The 22,264-nt window shown below is 40.8% G+C and overlaps 1 protein-coding gene across 1 annotated transcript in view; it reads left to right on the forward strand.

The window, feature by feature from the left end:
- Positions 1–7,600: 7,600 nt before the first annotated feature.
- Positions 7,601–22,264, forward strand: part of LOC121349505 (cytosolic phospholipase A2 epsilon-like) — a 31,449-nt gene continuing 16,785 nt past the window's right edge. The window contains exons 1-5 of the mRNA XM_041460018.1: positions 7,601–7,996; positions 9,205–9,294; positions 17,876–17,948; positions 21,136–21,272; positions 21,750–21,881. Coding sequence (XP_041315952.1) covers positions 7,601–7,996; positions 9,205–9,294; positions 17,876–17,948; positions 21,136–21,272; positions 21,750–21,881 — 828 coding nt within the window. The remainder of the gene's footprint in view (positions 7,997–9,204; positions 9,295–17,875; positions 17,949–21,135; positions 21,273–21,749; positions 21,882–22,264) is intronic.

Consider the following 22,264-nt stretch of genomic DNA (forward strand, 5'->3'; position numbering starts at 1 on the left):
ACACTCGCCTGAGTTTCAGAAAGATATCTGCATGATTGGTGTTCTTTTCTTCTTCTCTGGAGAAGAATCAAGAGCTGTCTTCAAATGAGCATAGTAGACTTTGGAAAGTAAAGACTTGTCTCAGGCTGTGGATCATCTCTACGTCATGGTGATCCTAGATCAACCAATCAAACAAAATAATGATTAGATTTGTACTTTTTTATGTTGGATTTCACTGCTGGTAAACTTTTTTTTCATGCATATAGAGGTGTATATGTGGTAGATTGATGGTCAGAAAACATTGCTTTTATTGAAAAGTTTTTGAAATGCATGAATCTGGGACAGCAGAACAAATTCTTTCAAAATTTGTTACACTAATGGAAACTGTATGTGAAGTGAAGACAAATGAGCTACGAATATTTAATTTATTCCAAATCTAATGCAACAGAAAAATACATGATAAATGTGGACACTTTCAAAGAACATGAAAACTGTATTTTCCTATAATGTCAGCAAGGAAATTTTGCTAGAAATAACATGTCGAGCTAAACATAATAGATAATCTGGGACTTCACATGAAAAATACACATTTTCTATACTTTTGAATTTAAAAGTTTTATTACACCAGCAGTACTTAGTTTTTGAAAATCTCTTGGAAACTACTGTTTCAAGCCATAATGTGAGTCAGGATCAGCTCTTCCAGTGCAGGTGTAACTACTATAATCTAATCCACAGCTCTACTTTCCACTGAACTTTCATGGTATTTAGACAATCCAGCTCAGTATCCACGTCCTGTTAATTTCAGCGTTTTTCACAGTGTTTCTTGTTATAAGATGGGATGCTGTGAGAATTCAAACATCAAAAACTGAGAGACAGGTTTTGTAGTCAGAAGGCAAGCTAAGTGCTTTACATTGATATCCATGGGTAATTCATGAGTAATCACATGACTTTGTCAGTCCCTGCCTGTCTAAAAGCAAGTTAGGATATATGCAACTACTATAAATTGCACAAGATAATTTGTTGAAACTGCTTATTTTTCAGATGAAGACCAAAATAATTGCTTTAGGAAGAATTTTAATAAGACAAATACAATGTAAACCTGTTTCATTACAACAAAGATATTAATCTAAAATAAAAAGATATAATGCTTCAGTCAGTATCGGTTGCCCTTAATTTCTTAAAATTGAAATAATGCAGCAGCTTGTCTGTGCTGAAGTAACAGGTATTGGCAAACACAAAGCTATGAATGATGTATCATAGCAAAAATAGAAAATTAATTTTTAATTCAAAATTAAATATGAACTTCTAAAAGGCTGAAAAATTCTCTTCCTTCTTGCTATCATGATCTGTTTCTCTTACTTCAGTCATTCCTTTATACTTTGTCTTCCTCTTATCTTTTGCTGTCTTTAGTCTTCCATGCTCACCTCTGATGACCTCAGCCCCCTTAGGGGCGCTGTGTCCTTGCCCCGGCTGCTATTCCAGGCCCTTACACCTTCATCCAATTTGCAGCCTGGGTTCAGACCTCTGGTGTGCTGAAATGGCTGTTTACTTGTTGGTGCTCATCAAGGGTTCCCCTCTTTGTGATCTCTGTTGCTGAGTCATCTGGTCCCTCTCGGCATTGCCTCTCCTCTGTCCCAGCTCTACTTCCCTCCCAGGCTTCCCTGGTTATCATTATGACAACCCTATTTGGTATGACACATGTGTTTGCTACTTCTCCCAACTGCCCATCTTACAGCTGAGGTTTCAGGCACCTTCAAGAGCTGCAAATGGAGTTCCTACCCCTGCCGTCCAAGTCTTTGATGACACCAAATTTCAAGAAGCCTGCTTCTCTCTTCCCATTCCTGTCTTTACCCCTTTGCTTCCCTTGATGTTCTCTTTTTTGCTGGTTTAACTGTGGGATGCCCCATTTATTCTCAGTGTGCCACTGAAGTGTTCTCTGCTGCACCTGCCAGGGTGTTTGTTCCACCTCCCAGCAGAACACCTGCACAAGATCCTTGTCATTCATCCTTGCAGGCCAGCAGGGAAGTTTTGTGTGGCTTTGTCTGCTGGCATTGTTTTGTTCTGGTTCAGCATTTAATGGGGTATGTTTCCTATGCTCTGACTCTGGGCTGTACTAAAGCATTACAAGAATGTAGGTAACAGCTGCAGATGTGGGCATTTAAAAGCGCTTTTTGGTTTTGCAGGTTGGGAGTGTCCCTTTTTACAGGAAAGAGGAATGATTTCATGGAATTATCCCTTTGAGGAAGAAAACTAACTAGAGGGGAGAGAAGCACTCTAGGCCCATGCTGTATTATGGTGTTAATACCAGCAGGAGTTACCTTGATTGTTTTCTAAATGTTTTAATAGATAGAGCTCTTGGTACATGTGGTAAGAGGAGCTACAAACACTAACACCAGGCTGACCTCCTTAGTTGTAATTAATGTGTTTTGAATCTTTTCTGTGTCTGTCTTTTCATTCTTACCTATTCATTATCTATAGTAAGTGAAGGGATTAGCATGCAATTGCAGCTGTGCCCCAGCCCTTCTGATTATCACAAAGGTGCATGAAGAACTGGGCAGCTCAGTGAGGTGACTCAGACCACAGGAACCCAAGGAAAGCAGCAGTGGGATTCTTTAACTCCTCACGAGGCATAAGAGAACTTGGGCAGTCCTCGTGGGTGAGTGCCACTGAAGAAATAGGAGCTAATGGGATGGTTGGCAGCAGCATTTTGTGATGCTCTGTAGTGCAAGGAGTGATCAAACAAGAGCTTATTGCAAACACTCTGAGTGAAGTGAACTAGTCATTCGTGAGACTACAGGTTGCACCACGTGAGTGATGGGAAATGTGTTTGCCACAGCAAGTATAGGAGAATGTGGGTGGTAGAGCAGGACTCCTGTCTTAGAAACCCTGTGCTAAAACCTGCTCACACGTAAAGCTCTGCTGTGTATGTGCAATATCCCACTGCCTTACTAGAGTGATAACACTGCAGAGGAGGCCAACAGGGCCTTATTTTCTCATGCCCTGGTCATGGTATGCTGGTCAACAGTTAAAAGGGCTGAGAGTTCTGTGTCATTCGTGCCACTGAAGCTTTGTAGCTTTGAATTCCTCCTGAAAATCTCTCCCTTGTAGGGTTCCCACTGAAGCTCAGCACTCCTGCAGTCTTCAAAAAGTAATTCTCCAGCATGCCTCCCACACCTCCAGCTCATGACAACAAAACTCTGCAATGTGATATCTTGTCACGTCTCATGTTTTGTCCCCCTTGGTTCTTGAGGTCTCCTTTGCGTTCCCTCCAACCCACTATCGTTTATCTCCTTTTCTCCATGCAGCTGGACATCTCATCCAGATGTCACAGCCTGATCTCAGCTGCCCTAATGCTTGTAGTATTCATGCTTGTTCCAAATATGACCAAACCTCCATCATTCAAACCTGAAGCTTCTGGAGAAACAATTACAGTACAGAGGAGACACGAGACAAAGGGGAAAGATTAAGAATGATTAAGTAAGATTAAGATGGTATAAAATGTGAGGAAGGAGAAAGGATAGAAGAAAAAACAAATTATAATAACTGAGAAAAAGTGAAAAATTACATTTTAGCTATGAGGTGTTGAGATGGAAAATGAAAGAAAACACATACTTTGCAATCCAAAAAGTCAATTGTAAAGAAAATATGGCAGGGAATTGAAAGAGGAAAAGAAAGAGGAAATAAGGAACTAAAAGGTGGTAGACAGAAACATTTAAAACAGAGATAAAGGTATATCACTCTTCCATTTTTTTCAAAGCAGTCTTAATAGGCTGGTCCTTTAAAAAAAAAAAGTAACTAAAAATTCCTAAACTAGAAAATTTCATGGCACGAAATCTTACTGCTGATGTTCTGACCATCTGGGCTTACCTGATATGCACACTGTGAGTACTTTCCAGCTCCCAGCTCTCTCTTCTTTTTTTTCTGCCCTTAAACACTGGGAAAAGATGGTTTCTTGGCCCCTAGTGGTCTAACTTTTCCTGCCAGCTACTGCTTATTGCAGCCTTCTCTCTTCCAGCTAATAATCTGTTTATTAGTTTGCTCCCTTCCTATTTATTTTTTTTTGCTGAGGAAATGGAGCATCCTTAGAGACTATCAGATAAGAAGCTGCAAGTTTCTACATATATTAATATGTACTTTTAAATCTTGAGCAAGTTGTTTCTTCAATTTTGCAATTTCTGCTATTCAGCTGGATGACAGCCAGTCTTAAAAGTAACTCATGCTCCAAATTCCTCCTTGATCTCCATTTCTCTTAATATCTACTTTGTAAATAATAGACTATAACTTGGTTTTGACATTTAACAGATTATATGATAGCCTAGAAATTGTTGAAGATTAAATGTTTTGGTCCCACATACAGAAAATAATTCAGAAAATCCTTCACAGATGTTTAATGAACACCTTTTCCAGTCACACAGTCTGTGATCGCTGCTGGTGCAGGAGTTGATGGCCTGTAACCCACTGCTGGGTTTGGGCACAGGGAGGAAGGACTGTGCTGGTCGTTTTCAGCTCATTATTATAAGATAAACTTGCATGTGGTCTGCAGAGTTGTGGAGAATGAACAGTGATTCAAAACTTTTGGGAACTGCTCTCATGGAACTGAAGTCCTGGGAAACTTCAAGTACAGAAAAACATCCCAAAGTGAGAGAACTCCAGGCACAGAGGACTTTACAGGTAACCACTGAGGACTGTGCATTTGTAACATGCATAAAATCTCAGAGAGATAAAATAGAGTATAAATTTACACTTCAATTAGGCAGCTGAAAGACTGGTATGGTAAGTTTTGGGCTTTATCCAGTGCATCAGTAACTGTAACATGAATGAAATGTATACAAGTATTTAACTGTGAGTGCAATGATGTATAAAGTCATTAATGATGGTAGCCTCCCTACTGGGAAAGGAACACCTCTCAGTAAAAGAGGTTTGTTCTAGATATATGCTAGATGCATACAAATGCTGATGCATCTATACAATGGATACAAGGTGCCACACTTCTCTCAGTTATGACTTAACAAGAATACATTCTAGTACTTTTAAACTTTTTAGTTTAAAATTTATTTCCCAGAAGATTAATTTTTACCTGTTGCAGGGGTATGATAACAAACAGCAGTAATGCCCCTGTCTCCTGTCAGTTTTCTCTTCTACTCCAAATCTCCTTCCTTCACCAGCTGCACAAGTGATGGCCTAAGACACCACTCCTCTCCTGCAGGAAGAGCATTTAGCTGAGCCAGAACTCCCATCTGACTCTGCTCTCTAGTGCTGGGTCTTTTTTTTTTTTTGTATAGAAGTATTTGTATGTCTGAGGGTAGTGAGGTGGTCACAGCCAGTCCTGGTTGTGCTTCTATCTTGTTAGAATAATCTCAGGCTCATTTTGCCTGGCCTGTGTGAGGCTAGGCAAGCATATATTGTTGCAAGGCATTTAGGAGGACACTGGCTGTCTGTGATTTTGGTCCAGTCTAAGACTGTGATTAAAAGGAGTTGCAAAGCTACATTTGAACTTGTTGAAAATTTTGTCATGTAGATCCATTTCTCCACAGCTTGTCACTGCAGTCAGATGTAACACAGTACCTTTGCCAAGTGAGTGATGCTTCTGCAAATTGCATTGCAGGGTGAGTAAGAAACCTAAGCAGCAGAGGAAGTACAAGGTTGTGCTGATTTTGGCACATTGTGTGATAAACAGATAAGACTGTGATATCACTACGCTAGAGGAGTAGTGTGCAATTTGCTGCCCGGGCAACTACACTTAGATCTTTGAAACAGGTGGGTTATTTTCCTTCATCTATCCTTAAATTACTGAAATATGCAATGTAAAGACATAAAATATTTCCCCTTGAAGGATCTGGTTTTCATTCTCCAAGCTGAAAACCATCCGGCTTTGTACATTCAGATTTTAAATGAGATGGCACTGGTTCAGTTGTTAATGAGAACCTTGCAGTTTTCTTTCTTTATGTTGCTCCCTGTGGAATGACTCAGATGGGAGCAGAATATCTTGATTTAGCTGAAGGCTGTACAGATCATTATGGATAGACAAGTGTGCCTGTAATGGGGAATTCACTCTGCAGACATGGAAGTCTGTACATAGAATCTATCTTTCTTCTCCACAGGCTTCCTTGAGGACAGAAAATCTCAGCTAGAATTCTTAAGGTTCACCAACTTTAGAGGGATTTATATCACTTACCATCAGTTATGCTAATGGTTCTCTGAACTAACCAGCCCTGGCAAAATTGTTACGCTCTAATGAGAAGTATCCTCGTATTTTTAGTATCTCATGGCAGGTTTTCCAAGGTCAACCAGGTCTTCTTTTCTGACCAGATTTAAAGGAGAAAAAAAAAAAAAACCCAACAAAAAACCAAAACAAACAAAAAACCCCCCCAAACATCAAAAAGAAACCTCTGAATGACTGTTGTTCTCTAAAAGAACTGCAGAAGGAGTTCTCCAGGATGCAGCTCAGAGTGTCTATGACCTGAGGCCAAAAGATGCTCTTGTACTTCCAGTGTGGCCAGAGCTACTTTTCATGCTGGGAATGCAGATGCTATGACAAAGCCTACTGTTACTGGAGCTTCTAGTTTGTTATTCATTTGTTTTTCTGTGTTTGAAGATGGTAATTTCCATTGGGTGAGCCTGGAGATGTTCATCTGCTCTTTTGTTCATGTCCTTTGGTTGAACAAATCTCTGTAAAATAAAAGTGATAAAACTTAACCACTTGATCATGTATTCCATTCATCGTGACATGAGTTTCCCACAGTTGTCATTTAAAGTTCAACTGCCTTTCTCTGGAAAATGTATAAAAACATAACTCTTACCTGCTTTGCACAGCTATTACATATTTCCTTGTGCCTCTTTTGCTAGATTTAAGGTATTGCTGGATGCAGCAGTGGTCCTGGGTCATGCCTGGAGCCATAGGCATTGACTTCAAGACCTCTGCTACCCTCTGGAAGTGTCCTTCTCCCCTTCTGTCCTGTCACACCCTGGTGCTGCTGTTCCCAGCCTGTCATCACCTCTCAAAATGAAGCCCTGTCCCTGCACCCACACCATGGTCTCTCTCCCCTGGGAAGAGGGAACGGGAGCAGCCCAGGAGGAGCTGGGAGCTGCATGCCCATGCAGTGACCTGCCAGGCAGCAGGGATGCCATCTCCAGGCTTACCCTGCGGCACAGGGCTCTGTCCCTCTGCAGGCACTGAGCTCAGGTGCCCTGCCTGTGGGGAGACATTGACCAAAGTGCACAGGGCCGTGCCAGCATGCAGAGAAGTCACTGCCAGTTATTTACATGTGCAGGCCTCTTTCAGGGTCCAGTTTCCCCCTGCCTCAGGGCAGGGAAGAAGTGGGTTTGAAGGAGCAGGCCTCGGTGGCAGCAGCCTCCACACACAGAAAAGGGTGGCAGCAGTGCAGGACCTGTGGGACAGGCGCTGGCTGGGAGAGGCTCCCCGCCAGAGGAAGGTACCACATTCCTTTTGGCTGTGCTGCTTGTGCTGCAAGGTCCTTCCCTGGAGCAGTCCATCCTCAGCGCTCCACTGCCTTCGCAGTGGGAGGGGAGTCCTTTGCTTAGAGAGATGAGATGGGTGGGGCCTCAGGTAATTTTATAAAATAACAAGTCATTGACTCCCACAGGAGTACATCCTGCAAACATGTCTTGGGAAGTGCTGCCAGTGGAGGTACCAGGAGCAGATACTGAAAACGTGTCTCTGGAATCACTACCCACTGAAGTGCCAGGAGGAAATCCTGAAAATATGTCTCTAGAACCGCTGCCCACGGAGGTGCCAGGAGTAGAGCCTGAAAATATATCTCTGGAATTGCTGCCCGTGGAGGTGCCAGGAGTAGAGCCTGAAAACATGTCTAAAGGGCTCCTGCCCATGGAGGAGCCAGGACAATGTCCTGAAAACATGTCTAAAGGATTCCTGCCCATGGAGGAGCCAGAAGTATATGCTGCAAATATGTCTCAAGAATTGCAGCCCATGGAGCTGCCAGAAACCCTGTATTACATGAATAAAGGGAAGACCATGATACCATCAAATGCACTAGGGGTAAGAAAACAGCTTTAAAGTCTCACTTAAGGTCCTCTGCATTTGACAGAAAACAAAATCCGCTTTGTGAGTGTGTTTGTATTCAAGCTAGTGTGCAAATCTGCTGTCTGACTGGACTATACAACAGTTCCTCTGCCTGAAGGAGTTTAGGGTGAAATTTTCTCTTCAAGGCTGTCAGTGGAAAAACTCCTTCTGGATCCACTGGAGGCAAAGATCTCATTTTCATAGACAAAATGAGAGAAGTCAAAGTAGTATAAGGACAGAAAAAGATAAGAAAGGGGAAAAAATGAACAGGGGAGATACTTTCTTCAGGGGACTGAATTGTCAGCTTTTTTTCTTCTGCAATTAAATGCTACTTTTATTAAAAGTTTCTTATTTCTGTATAAATAGCAAGATTTTGACATGTATAATAATGTGTCAAACTCATTTTTTTTTGTTGTTGATAATGGGATAAGGACAGGATAGCGACCAGGAATAGAGAATTGAATTTCACATACACATTTCCTTTTTTGTTCTGAAATTTTTCATTTTGCTTTGCATTCTCAGCATTATTTCAAGATTTGCATTTAGTTTTAAATGTAGTACATTACGCATTGTTCTGTGTGCTCCCTGACTGGATGAAGGCACATCACTTCAGGAAGAGCTTTGGACATAGAAGCGGAACATCTTCAACATTTTTTTGTAGAAACTGTCCTTTAATGGTGCTCTATGAAGTGCTTCCAAAGGGAGCACCCTACATTGTAGAAGTATTTTGGAACTTCTCTTTCCTGAAAAAGATTGAAGCATTTGATTTAAAATTTTGCAACTGCAGTGTTTCGCATTCTGTGTTCAAAATCACAGATGTTCTAGGGTATTTTAAACTTTAATATTGGTAAGAGCATATTGCAAAAGATCATATTCAAAACAAAAAGCAAAACCTTTTTTACTGGATAGAGACACCTTCTAGGAACCTTAGAGCTGTGATGGTTTTCCTTCATTTTCTCATTGAAAGGGTACCCCTGACATGGACTTTGTGCCAGTGTGTACCAAAACATGTGGTGGTTTGTTCATTAATCTGAATGCAGTAACACAGCTGGGTGTAACCAGCAGCCCTTCTAATCAAGGTTTCATCATAAATTGTTGCAAGTAGAAATAAATTATCTATCCTGATAATGCTGCTGCTGTTGTTTTAACATTATCATTTATTGTTTCTTTCTTCATTTCTTCAGGATGGAAGCTCAGGCCTTGGTTCCTTGGGAGATGGTGAATGGCAAAAAAGGAAAGACGATGGTACTGGGCCAGACCAAGGTGATTTCAAGGTATTAACAAGATAATTCAGAACCAAAGAGAGCTAAGGGTTTTGTTTTTCTCAAAAGGGGAGAAAGCTCAGGTGGATAAAGAATGATGGCAGCAACTTGAGTGTTACCAGGGAAATGCCCCTAAATTTATTGCTTGAATCATTTTATTCCTCTTATGTTTATAATTTTCATAGAACATAGAATGTTTTGGGTTGGAAGCCACCTTTAAAGGTCATCTTGTTCCAAATTCCTGCAATGAGCAGAGACACCTTCAAGTAGACCAGGTGGCTCAGTTTCCTTAATTGTTTGTTTTATTCCTCTGTTACATTTTCTTTGGAACAGGCTGAATATTTAGTATTTTAATGTCTCACTTGTAGAAGAAATCCACTGGTGAGCTTTCTGTTCCACAATGCTTTTTGTAACTGAAAGGGCCAAAAGTAACAGTGAGACATGCTCTGCTGCAATGCTTTGGTACCATGATCTCCATCCTCACAATTTATGAGGGAGTCCTAGATTATTGAACCCTGATCTTTTATGACTTCTGTGCTCTATCAGGAAAGAAACTGAAGTGGGATTCTGTAAAAGGAGTGATGCTTGAATGTGCTAGGGCTATTTCTGGGGCATGAGTTCCAGTCAAAGTTTTTTTTCGGTTAGAATTTACTGGTTTTGATGGGAGTTTTCATTCTGCTACTGTGTGATGAGTCTGGGCATTATTTCCTATCTGTCAATGGACAAGTTTGAGTGATTCATATAACAATTTTGCCCCATGAAGTGCCTGCTTCTGAGGCAGATAATTCTGTGAAAATTTGCACTATAGTCAATGCAGACAAGTTCTACTGAGGCAAAATTAAGCTGAAAAGGAGTTTTGTCTGAAGGCTAAAATCACTCTGTGAACAGGCAGATAGGTGAGCTTTGTGATAAGCTGTGTAGTTCTGCTGCAATTTGGATGCTCACAAATTTAAACAAATTCTTATTCACATTCACAGTATTTTTTGTTTTTTCACATGCACTCTTCAAGATTTAGCTACTGTGTTTTCCCAGTATGAGGATTATTACTATTAAAAAAAAATAGTAGTGTTAAAAGATTATACTGTATTTTCATAGGATATATTATGTAATAAATCTAGGCTCTTTGTGACATTTCATCTTGCAAATATTTCAGTTACAATGTCTGGTATCTCCAGCCTGGGAAGATACTAATATTCTGGACCATATCTAGGCTGAAGAATTCTGTAAATAGTAAAAAAAGGCAGAAAAAAACTATTGATCAATTTTTGGTATAATATCTCTTCCTTACAAGGGGTCAGGAACTTAAAGCACAATGAGAGAAAGAAAAAAGATACGAGCTCCTGGGTTATAATTACTTAGGATAATTATACATATGACAAGTAACTTCTTGTCTCCATTTCTTAATCCCACATGGTGATGTGTTTGTTTTTCCATAGTGTGCTCAGGATATAGACTTAGATCAAAGATATTTAAGGGTCATGAAATTTCAAGGGGACAGATGTGACAGTAGCAGACCAAAAGAATCATCTGATATATCCATAACCAGGACCACTATATTGGTCCTGTCTCACACTGAAGGATTACTTTTTACATTATAAAATTACAAAATTCATGACAATGCATTGGTGATGGACTAAGTTGTTTTTTCATGTGGTTACAGAGGCACTGTTTTTGTCTGTGTTCAGAATTTCACACTCCAGTCTATGCACTTGCATGATCATTATTTGGCTACACCAACAATCATTCATTCATGTAAAGGATGCATACATATATATTTTTCTTTCCTCCTAATTTTTTCTCAAATATTAATTTTTCATCACTGAAACTACCAGAAGACTTAAATATGAGGGTCTCTGTCTGCTCAGAGGGATTGTCTGTTAGAAACCTTTGCCAGCAACTGCATGTGTCTTTACACCAACATGATGATTTTTATCTGCATTAAGAAATCTGTATTATTTGGGCCTTGGCTGGTACTTAAGCCCATGCTAAGGTAACAGGCAGAGCCAGCTCTGGTATTTTAGACATCAGTGTTTGTACCAAAATATTTGAGGATTGCAGCAGGTCTCATATAATAATGTGTGTGAGGGAAGGGGAGGGGAACAATTGGATGCATAGTTCTAAATTCACCATGAGCCATCTTTTAATAAGGCTAAGACGCATCATATCTCAGGTCAAGTCAAACCTCATTTCCCTACCAGACATGGGCTCCTTGTTCTTTCAGGGTTGTGCAGCTGGGACAGCTGCAGCCCTTAAACAGAAGAGGGACAAGTTAAGCTCTCACCCTTGTGCAAAACAGGAGCTCTGGTTCCTGTGTGTTTTGGAAGCTGGAAGTAGCTCTTGAGATCATGGGAAGGGCGGGGAGCTGCCACACTGCAGAGCAAGATGTGACATCTGCTTCTGGTGCAGGTTGGGCTCGGTAATGTGGGCAGGAGCTGAGGCAGGCAGGAGGGCTGGGACCAGGCTCCTTGGCATGGGCTCCTGGACTCCCACAGGGGCCAGACCCTGCTGTCAGGAGCAGCTCCAGCCCCAGGCTCAGCATCCACTGGAAAGGCAGGAGTCTAGTCCTGAGGCACCCCCAGCCCCACAGTGCTTGCAGCAGCATGGCTCCAGCAGCTCTGCTCAGCTGCAGAAGCTGACTGAGCCCAGGTGCCTCCTCTGCCACCCTAAGTGTTGGTATGGGGTTGCCTAAAATACAGACTGCTGAAATTACATGTTCCAGCACACCTCCCACTTCAAAAATGAACCTCACAGAATCAAGTGGGGCCACTTCCCATCAGCTCAAAAGTTTGAAATATGGTTTGTCTAATCCATATTTGACATCAAAAATGCAAAACATCTGTACCTGAGATAGCCCTACAAATGTCCTTGAGAATCAGTAGTCAGAAAGAGAGATTTTCACAGTGTGATGTATGTCCTGTGGTAATATCTACCTTAGGATGAGAATCCAGAAATGTTCAACAGCTGTTAGACATAAACACTAATTTTACAGCTATCTGGAATTAGGTGTAAAGAGTCTCAACCCTCAGATGGTTCATGCTTAGCCTAGTTTCTTTCTGTCATATTTGTTCTACTTAGGGAGGGCAGAGCACTATAGAAGGGCACTGGGGTTTTTTTACAGATGGACTATCCTATTGCTCTGGATACAGTCTTACATACAAATAATTTTGAACATGCAGTTGAACAGTTGAAGTTTTCAAATAGACCTATTTTTCAAAATCTGAAGAAGTCTGATTGTTAAACATCTGCAAACACTAAAAGGTGAAGGTAATGTTAACAGTACTGAAAGGACTATGCAACTAGCCTGAGTTATCAATCAAATAAAACATCTCTGCAGATTTATATAATAAGTATTAGAAATAATAAATAATGTTTGTATTTATTAAACATAATTATACATCTCTGCATTTATGGGACCACTGTGCAGTGAAAGTATCCATCTTATGTTGATCAGTATTTGAAGTTTTGGGGTTTTGGGAATGTCTTTCAAGCACAGTATACTGTGCATAGTCTCATTCCTCCAAATTTTTCTGAGTACCATGATGAATATATGTATGAGGAAGCAATAATCTGAAGGATACAATTCTTATGACCTTGCATATACCTGTCATGCTCCTCTGGATGTGGAGAATTTTTCCCTGCTGGAACCAGGGTTACTGTGGCTGTGTGCCTGAAAAAGGCTTTTCCATCTGGGTGTTGGCATTTTAAATTCTTTGGTATCCAACCAAGACTTCTGCTACTCGTCATGAAAGGGTGGTCTGATCAGAAGAAGAAATGTTACTAATAAAACCCATGAAACACAGCTGGTAGAAAGCACTGCTGCGGCAGCAGTGATCATCAGCATCACCAGCATGCCCACGCACAGCCCCACAGCCCTCAGCTGAGGTGCCCTCCCCAGCCTGGAGGAGGTGAAGGAAGGAAGCAATTAAAGCATCTTTTTCATCCTGGAGCCTGATTTTGTCAAGAATGAGGAAGAACTTCAGAGAGGTGGCCAAGAGCAGCAGGTCTGGGGAGCCTGCCATGGGGTATCCCAGCACATCCCACAGCATCCCATGGCTGTAGCAAGCTGGGGCAGGGATTGGTGAGTGATGTTCACAGCCTGAAGCATCCTGACTGCAACTGTAAAAAACTCACACTCTTTAGGGAGACCTGACTCTCCGACAGCTGAAGATAGACTTTGACACACCACCAGCTCTAGATGCACCATCAGCAGGGAATGATTTGGTCTCTGGCTACCATCTAGTTAAATTAGCACTTGGAGGTGAAGAAAGGAGTGCCCTGCAACATCCTGGGAGTGATTTCATCTCAGCAGAATGCTTTTCCAGGCCAGCAATGCAGGAATACCTTAGACAAGGCAAGGAATTGATCTTTGCCAGGAAAAGCTGCTGAGCTAGTAGATGACATAGGAACACATAGAGGAATTATTACTGGGTGATTGCAGGAAAAATGTGTGGATAGAGATGAAGTTTTTTTTTCATGGGTTCCATAGATGACACATGTTTTTTCAAGTTGGTGTGTAGAAATGGCTTTTCCAGTCATTGTAAAAGTAAACTGATTGTGCTAGAGGTATTTTTAAATCTTGTCTGATCTTTGTAGGATGGTTTGTGGAATATTATGCAGTGCAGTTGCACTGGTATAGGTAATAGTACCAGCACACTGATGCACATAGTTTTCTTTGCTTCCTCATCACAGTTTTGCACCTAGCATGACAAAGACCACCTACTCATGAGACCAGGTGGAACACATTCCACATTTCATGTAGAAAATCAGCAGCTGAATATCTGGTTGGAGGATACCTGCTTATTGGTGATGATACAGTTTTCACACACACAAACTGAATATGAATTTCAGGATCTCTGCATTATTCTTCTGTTAGTTTATAACTGCTTTGGAATAAATACCAATCTAAAAACAGCAATAATCAAGTCTGAGAACATGTTGACTGCTCCTGAAGGTTCAAAAGTAAGTTCTCTTCTCTGGGTCTGTGTTGTTGGATGACTGGACTCTGCTTTGAAGAGGCAGCTACAATATTCCGCTACCTGATGGAACATCTATGCTAAACCAAGCATCTAACACTAAAAAAAAAACCTTAAAAGCATTCACTCAGCACACATTTGACTGTACTGTTGTGGAATTGTGTGACTGGAGTAGTCTACAATAAGTGAAGGGCTGAATGTTCATACTATTGATATCACAAGCTGGAAAGATGTAGCTAGCAGTTGTCCATGCTGGCAGAGTCTGTTAGATGAGGAAGCCTAAAGGCTGAAGAAAGAAAGCTACTGAGAGAAAAGCAAGTTGAAAAAAAAAAATACAAAAAGGTAAAGAAGTAGAGTCACCCTCTGGTCTCATGGACTCTTGCCTCATCATTAAGGAGTCCTGCCATTTTAGAGCTCCACAGCCACTTGTGACAGGATGTATTACACAGCTAAACTAGTGGAGTAATTTACAGCAGTGCTTCTTGAGATGGATGCATGCCACACATACCTTCATCTGAATATAAGCATGACTTTAAAGAGGCTGCAGAGGCACAAATGTTCCAGGAATGCAGACAGCCTGCATCACCAGAGTGCTCATGAGAGAGAATGTCTGTTTTCAAATTCTTACTCCTCATCTGGGAGAAAGTGGGCATCATTCACATGACGAAGGAATTCCTTTCTTATACCAATGTAGTAACTTAGTGCCAAGTGTCATACCATGTTGCTCTTTTTTATGGGAAGAGCAATAACATCGGAAGAAGAGACTATGAGGTCTGTTTTACATTAGATGGACCTGCTGTTTGGAGAATCCCAGTAAAACTTCATTTCCCTGGGACTTCAGAGAAACTAGCACTGTACAGCCTACTCATGCACTGGCACCTCAGAGCGCTGTACTGCATGCATACTGCATGTTACACACACATGAGCACAAGCTGGGAAACACCAGATTGAAGACAAGCTGACAAGTTGCTGTGGTGGAAACCTCTCCGTATATGGAACCTCATTACCAAACAGCAGGTTTTTTTGGGGTTTTTTTGGTAAAAATATCATAATAGGTGTTAAGCAAACAGAATAACAGAACCCCTGTCTTTTGTTTTATACATGCATGACTGCTATTTTCTTTGTCTCTATAACTAGACCCTGGTACATCATGTTGTAGTTGTCCCAACTGCTATTTAAATGCATTTCTTTTGTTTAAGATGCTACCGAAATTAATTAAAATAGCAAATCCTCCAGGGAGCAGAAGAGCTGGCAAGGCCTGATCACCGGGTGAATTGCACCCTCCCCATTGTCTTTGCTAGCGCCACGGGCAGGTGCCGGGGCTGTCAGGACGCCTGGCTCCTGCCTTTTCCTGGGGTAACTGCCTGCTGGCATCTGCTTCTCCCCAAGTGCAAGCACAGGTCCTGATTACTGTAGCTTCTGTTAAGCCACTGTTTGTTTGTTTTTTTTTTTTTTGAGGTTTTTTTTCAGTAAAATTTCAGTAAATCCTTTTGTGAGTCCTATGTCTCTGAGAATTGATTTCCCCATGCCAGATAGGGAAAATCTAGCTAACTTGTTAGAAAGTCATTGCATAGGAACCAGGAAGAAGGTGATCAGATGGCAGAAACCATCTAATATTCCTTTAAAAAAAAAAAACCAAAACCCCCCCAAGTTTTCTCCTATCTAAGAATCACAAATTGTTTTGCAAATAATGAATTCATTGATTCTCACTCAAGCAATGCCTCTTGTCAGTGGAAGTGTTGCTAGAGCTGATCCAGGAGCTGGCAGCACCTTACACAATCTTTGGAGATAAATGCCTTCGACAATTTCGCCCATGTTTATGCAGAACCTAAGGAACAATGAGTTTCTGCCTTCCAGGGCATATGCTGGGGTGCCTAAGCTAATTCCTAACATGTGAGTGTGGTGATCCACTTTGCTAATTACCCAGCTGAGAATAAGGGTAAATTAACAGGGTGTAGAACTGTATTAACATGGCTATACTGTTTCTAAAATCTGAACCAGTGTCTGCATGGGGTAGCTCTGAGGACATGTCCTTCCACCAGTTGTCTGCCAATTTTGTAGCTTCTGTAAGGATTTTTCTCTTTTGAGAACAATTAAAATAGAAGGTAAATAGATTTTGTTGGTTGAACTTCAAGTAGAAGCACTAAAAAAAGAAAAAAGCCATCAATTTCTTGAGATACCTATAAGAGGGGTGGAAACAGCAATGGTTTTTAAGAGCTCTGTAAAAAGATTTTAACATAACATGATATGTTAGAGGAGAGAATAGAGGATTCTAGTCGCATATTGGAAAAGTAATTTGTCGTGATGAAAGAGGCATAATTATCTGTCCATCTGTAAATAAGACCCTTTTGCTCTGTTCTCTTGAGAAAAAAAAATGGGTTTAAGTGAGGTTCTTACAGTTTCTGTCTTAACATCTATTTTGTCTGGTTGTTTATAATGGTTATAGGAAGTCTCTGAAGTGCTATAGAAATAGAAGGATGCTTCTAAATGAGAGGAAACCTGTTTATAAAAATAGCAGTTGTCAAAAAGAATGATTTGTGGGGCTCTGCTGTAACCACTTATGCAGGTGGAAATGTTTCTAGAAGTGTGAGGAAATAACCATGTGTCACAGCCACAGGAAATGCTGATTTATTTATTGGCTTGGTCAAAATAACCTTATGCAGATAGCTCTGAGCCAGAGACAGGTTTATGGAATGAGCCAGCAGGAAATCGTGTTCCTTAGAAGAAGGAACTCACATTTGTCTTCTAATAATAAATAGGAAGAGGTCCCTGCAGCCACAAAACCTGGAGAGACTTGTTTTATAGAAGATTAAGGCCAAGATATTTAAAGGGAACAAAGGAAATTTAGCACTTTCAGTCTTCATGGTTTTTTTAGAGGAAGGTAGTATGCTTTATTTTTCTCCAAAGGCAATTTAGCTCCATAGCTAAATCTTTGGATCCTAAATCCTCTGGAAACAATTTGCAGTCATTGGCTTATCTTGTAGTTGTGATTTACTAAAGTTTACATTACTATTACTCCTTTTCTTGTACAATTGTAAATTGCAGTGAAACGATGTTTCTGAAGCAGAAAAACACTCTTAAAAAGTGGTACTTTGGGTTTATCCCATGGGAGTCCACAGCAACAGATATTCTCCACAGCATTTTTTTTTCAATGTTGTGGGACCATATGGGTGGTTACTAGGGGGGTTGACTGTAACTCTGACTAAGACTGATGGCATTTTGACAACTTCATCATGGTGCCCACCAGTGCATTTAATCTGTTCAAGAGACTTACTGTAGTTATGTTGTAGCCCAAACTCAGCAATTTCATAGTGAAAGGTTTTGCAAGCATCTCACAGGCTGTGTAAGTTGTCAGGGATTTATTCCTTTTTGGAATTCACAGTCTTTTCTGCTCTGATGAGCAATCTGGAACCTCAGCGTAACAAAGCAAAAAGACAGTGAAATATATAAAATGTTAAGACATTTTTAACAGCAGAAGCTTCATTCTGCAAAATAGTGAGATAATTGGCCCGTGTTTTACTAACTGTATTTGTGCTTTGTGGAACCCAATCAGTTTGCACATTTGAAATTTTTTCCCACCAAAGGCTTATTCAGACCCCCCTTTTACTGTTCCTCTCTAGATAGAATCCTCTCCTTGCTACCTGTTGACTGTAAGGATCATCCGGATGAGAAATCTCCAGCGAGTGGATGCCTGTAAGTGTCTCCATTCTTAGTGGTAACTCAGGAAACAGGCAAATTATATCTTTTTTAATTGTGTAACAACCTTTTCTTAGTGTTTCTGAAATAACCCAGTGTTTATGTAAACTAATTGTTATAAACCAGTCCTTGCTGCTTGCTGTTGTTCCATTGTTCTCCCTGTGCTTTCTGACTGGTTTCAAGACTTGAATGTATTTTTGGGAATAAGTACTTTCTGCCAAAGAAAGGAGAGTTTCTGACAGAGGTAGATTAAAGACTCCATTCCATGTTTTCAAAAACAAGGGGTAATTCTGCTGATGGGTTGTAGCCCCTTGGGAAATGTGGCTGGGAGGAGCAAACTTTTTCAACATCCTGTCTTGATTCTGACAAAGAGGAATTGAACAGGAAAAAGTTTTTCACAATCATTACGAGCGCAGGCTAATGCCATCATTAATTACCCTGAGAACAGTTAAATAAACATACTAACTGAGGGCTGGATGCTTGGTCCTTTCTAAGGCTTCTGCAGCAGACTTACAGTTGAGCAAGAGTGTGAGTCACGTGGCAGGAAAGTGGTGGGAAGGGGAGTAAGTTGGAAAGGAAAACACCACTGTTTTGTAAAAGAACATGGACTATCCACATGTGTGCTGTGGACAGGTGTTCCACACAAAATAGACAAGTTAACAGTTTGTTTTGTTTGAGTAAATAGAGCTATGTGACTACCCATGAAAGGATGCTGAAATTAGTTTGAGTGAGCTTGGAAGGGAAATGATGTAACCCTCACGATTCTCTTGATTCTCCTGTTTCGCTGTGAGCAGCAGTGATTGACTCTATAATGTCCTGCACATGAAGAGTCAGGAAAGATTTTTCTGAGAGACAAAGATCTGGATTTACCATGTAGTACCATTCCTGTCTTACCTTGTGCTTGTCCCATTTTTCTGGAAGATGTATCAGAGGACTCCCCTGTGTCACAGTTCTGAGTGAGGCAGAAAACAGCTGTATCCTAAGTCACATCACTGGGCTGTGTGCTCTGCACCTCCCTCCTGGTCCATGGCTGTGGCACATGTGTGGTGAAGCAAGAACACAAAAAGGCCTCATCAGGAACTCATCTCAGATCTTCTGCATGTCAGGCAGCAAGGCAAATAATGAGGTTGTAGAAACAGATTGTGCAAGCAGAACTGAGGCAACATTTTGCATTAAATACACAGCTGACTAGTTTGGCTGCATCTACTCATATAATTAAGGATTGCTTGATATGCTTTGTATCTCAAAGTACAGTTAAGATATACAGAAATGATGAATCACATCAGCAGAATAAAGTACTTGCCAGCCAAACAGCCATCAGTCATTGGTCTTGAATGATAAAGCCAAAGTCATATAGTAGTTACAAAAAATCACCTTTAATGCATTTTAAAATCAGTAGCATTACTTCTAGATTATCCAGATATATTCAAATACATATTTTTGCAGTTTCAAAATTCCTCAAAGCAGTATTGTCTGCATGGAATTTCCCAGATTTAAAAAAAATTAAAAACACTTGAGGAAACAAAATAACTTGAAACAACTTTTACATCTAGAGGGACTGAATAGTCTACAGTCCTTAAGAGTGAAAGTGAAGTTATTGAGGAGGACATGGAAGCTCTTGCTACAAAAAGGAAGAGGCAAAGAAGGTGAATAAGGATTCATTTTCCACAAGGAGGCTAAGAAACAAGAGTGGTGGGAAGGTAGAATTAAAGCAGATGATATGGCTCTAGACAAGTACAGTGAAATTGCTGTCAGAATCTCATTTTTAAAGGCAATAGAGCAAGACAGGCAGAAGGCTAGGGCCTACTCAATGTTTTCCAAACAAACTTCTCCAGTGGAGGAATTCTTTTTTTACTCAGTAGGAATATGTTGATTTCTCAACAACTTTTTTTAGAAAAAACAGTTGACAGAATTAAACTTTGTTGTTGTTGTTTCTGCATTGTAATGTTAAAAAGTTGAAAACCAACAATTGTGGTGTCTATTGACCTATATGTCTATATTCATATATAATTTTTGAAGCAATTCCGGATTTTTTTCCCTCTCACTTGGACAGAAAAGCAGCAAGGCTTCTTGAACACTTTCAACAGCACGAAATGCAGCCTCCAACCAGTTTGAGAGAGTCAGTAGCTGTAGGGTGACATGGGGCAAAACCTGGTGGAGAAGCAAAGAAAAGAAGAAGAGAAAAAGGTCCTATTGCAGACAGGCAAGATTTTGCTTTTCCCCACAGGTCGGTGTACAAGCTCCTGTTCCTTGCTCTGCCTGCATAGTCCTTACCTGCTGCTGGAGGATCTTCTCCATTTACTGCTGCCATTACTTGTCTCTCTCAAAAGTCTCACATCACAGGACATCCATTCTCAAAGCTAGTTACCTTTTGCATTACATAATAGCTGATCGTTTTATTGTTGACGTCTACATTAGAGAGGTTTTCAAGGACCCAAAGTACCTACATAGGTTACCTGCATAACCTCCAAGAAGAAACACAGTAAATGGCAGTTTTGTCTGTAGCTGTTTGAGATATACCTTAATTTAGGTGCCTGTGAGAAAGGGGATGTAAAATCCTTAACTAACTTTCTCCTGGTGCCTTTTGGGAGAGAGACTTGGTCCCCCTTCTTCCTGTTAGTGGCAGTTAGTGGCAGTTAAATTCCAATGTCTAATTCAGTGAGCTCCTTCTGGAGGAAGCTTCTGCCATCTCATACAGCAGGTGTAGTTCTGCAGCTCCTTTCACAAACTCTCACAAAGAACATCACTGAGGGCAAGGCAGAGATGAAGACCTTTTGCAGTTGTTCTCAAAAAGTGGAGTAGGGTCCCAAGCCCTCTTATCAGACAGCAGCTCAGGGTTTGTGTGTGTGTGTGTGTGCATGCACACATGAGCACAGGAAAGCTTGTTGGCTGAGAAAATGAAGTGGCTGACTAGAAGAAAAAATTCTCAGCATTTTTTTTTTTAATATCAGTGTTGTCTGTAACCCATGCAAGGAAGAACAGAAGCTGCCTCCTCTTCTAGATCATCTTGTGGTCAGTGCTTTTTCCCTCTCAGGAGGGAATCCTGGAAAGTTATATTGCATCAGACTTTTCTATCTTTAAATAACTTATGCTTGTTTTCGGTACCAGTAGCTGCAGTAACCTCTCCAGTGTCCTGCAGCTCTGCTGCCTTTGCCAATTAACAATTGTTTTCTCCCCTGCCCAGTAAGCCAGGCTGATTGCTACGTGTCCTTGTGGCTGCCGACTGCGACGTGTGAAAGGTCACGCACTAAAACCGTGAGAAACTCCGACAATCCGGTGTGGAACGAAACCTTCTACTTCAGAATCCAGAGTCAGGTCAAGGTAAGGAGCCAAAGTTGTCTGCTTGAAGCAACCTGAAGATTTCATGTATGTATCTCCTGAACTGTGCCCAAGAAGTGTTTAAAAGATGGCACACGATAAAGGGCTGCTCAAAGCATTTAACAGCAGAGATGACAGAGTTCCTGTGTCTGTTCAATGTGCTAGGTAGGAGGGCCAGAAAGTGAGCTCGGTTTTGAAGTTTTAGAAAAACAAGAGACTCTTACAGGTTGATGCCAGATGGATACAGAATCTGGGAGTTACCCAAGCTGTTGTATAGGCATAGCCAATGTATTTCATCACAGCAATTAAAATTAACTAAACAAGAATTAATAATGCAGTTCAAGTATATATTTTTTAAGGGGGCTGATGTTTAATTTCTCAACTTTTCTTCTCAAGCTCATCCTCAGCAGTACTTTTTGCCTGGAGCTAATGATGTCCAGCCTGAGAAACTATAACAAATTCTTCTCCCTCTTTTTCCAGAATGTGCTGGAGCTCACAGTGTATGATGAGGATTTTGCTACTCCAGATGACCATCTCCTCTGTGCACTCTTTGATACTGCTAAACTTCCACTTGAAAGAACAGTGATCTTGTACTTCAAGCCTAGCGCAGATGTGAGAGCAACTAAGCATCTAAAGCGACTGAGAAACCAGTGGAGAGTTACAAAACAGTTTCAAAATCTTTCTAAACCTGGCATGGATAACTTATCCCAATAATGAGCACGTTAATTGCCATTCAAATTATAACCACAAAAATTTGGCTAAAAAATCTGAATTTGAGAATCTTCTTTGCAATATTTTATAAATTATTAAAGACCATAGGGCTGAAGCAGTGCAGTAGGTAGGGGAGGGATCTAATTGTGAGCTACCTCTGAGCCAACACCAAGGCCATATAGCTGTTGCAGGGTGAATAATCTGCATATTTTTTACCATGTAATTCATAACCTGAGTAATTCCCATAATTCATAAACCCCTGCCCCTTTTCTTGTGTCTACTTT

Source organism: Pyrgilauda ruficollis, unplaced genomic scaffold (assembly GCF_017590135.1).
Source record: "Pyrgilauda ruficollis isolate IOZ18807 unplaced genomic scaffold, ASM1759013v1 scaffold14, whole genome shotgun sequence".
NCBI lineage: Eukaryota > Metazoa > Chordata > Aves > Passeriformes > Passeridae > Pyrgilauda > Pyrgilauda ruficollis.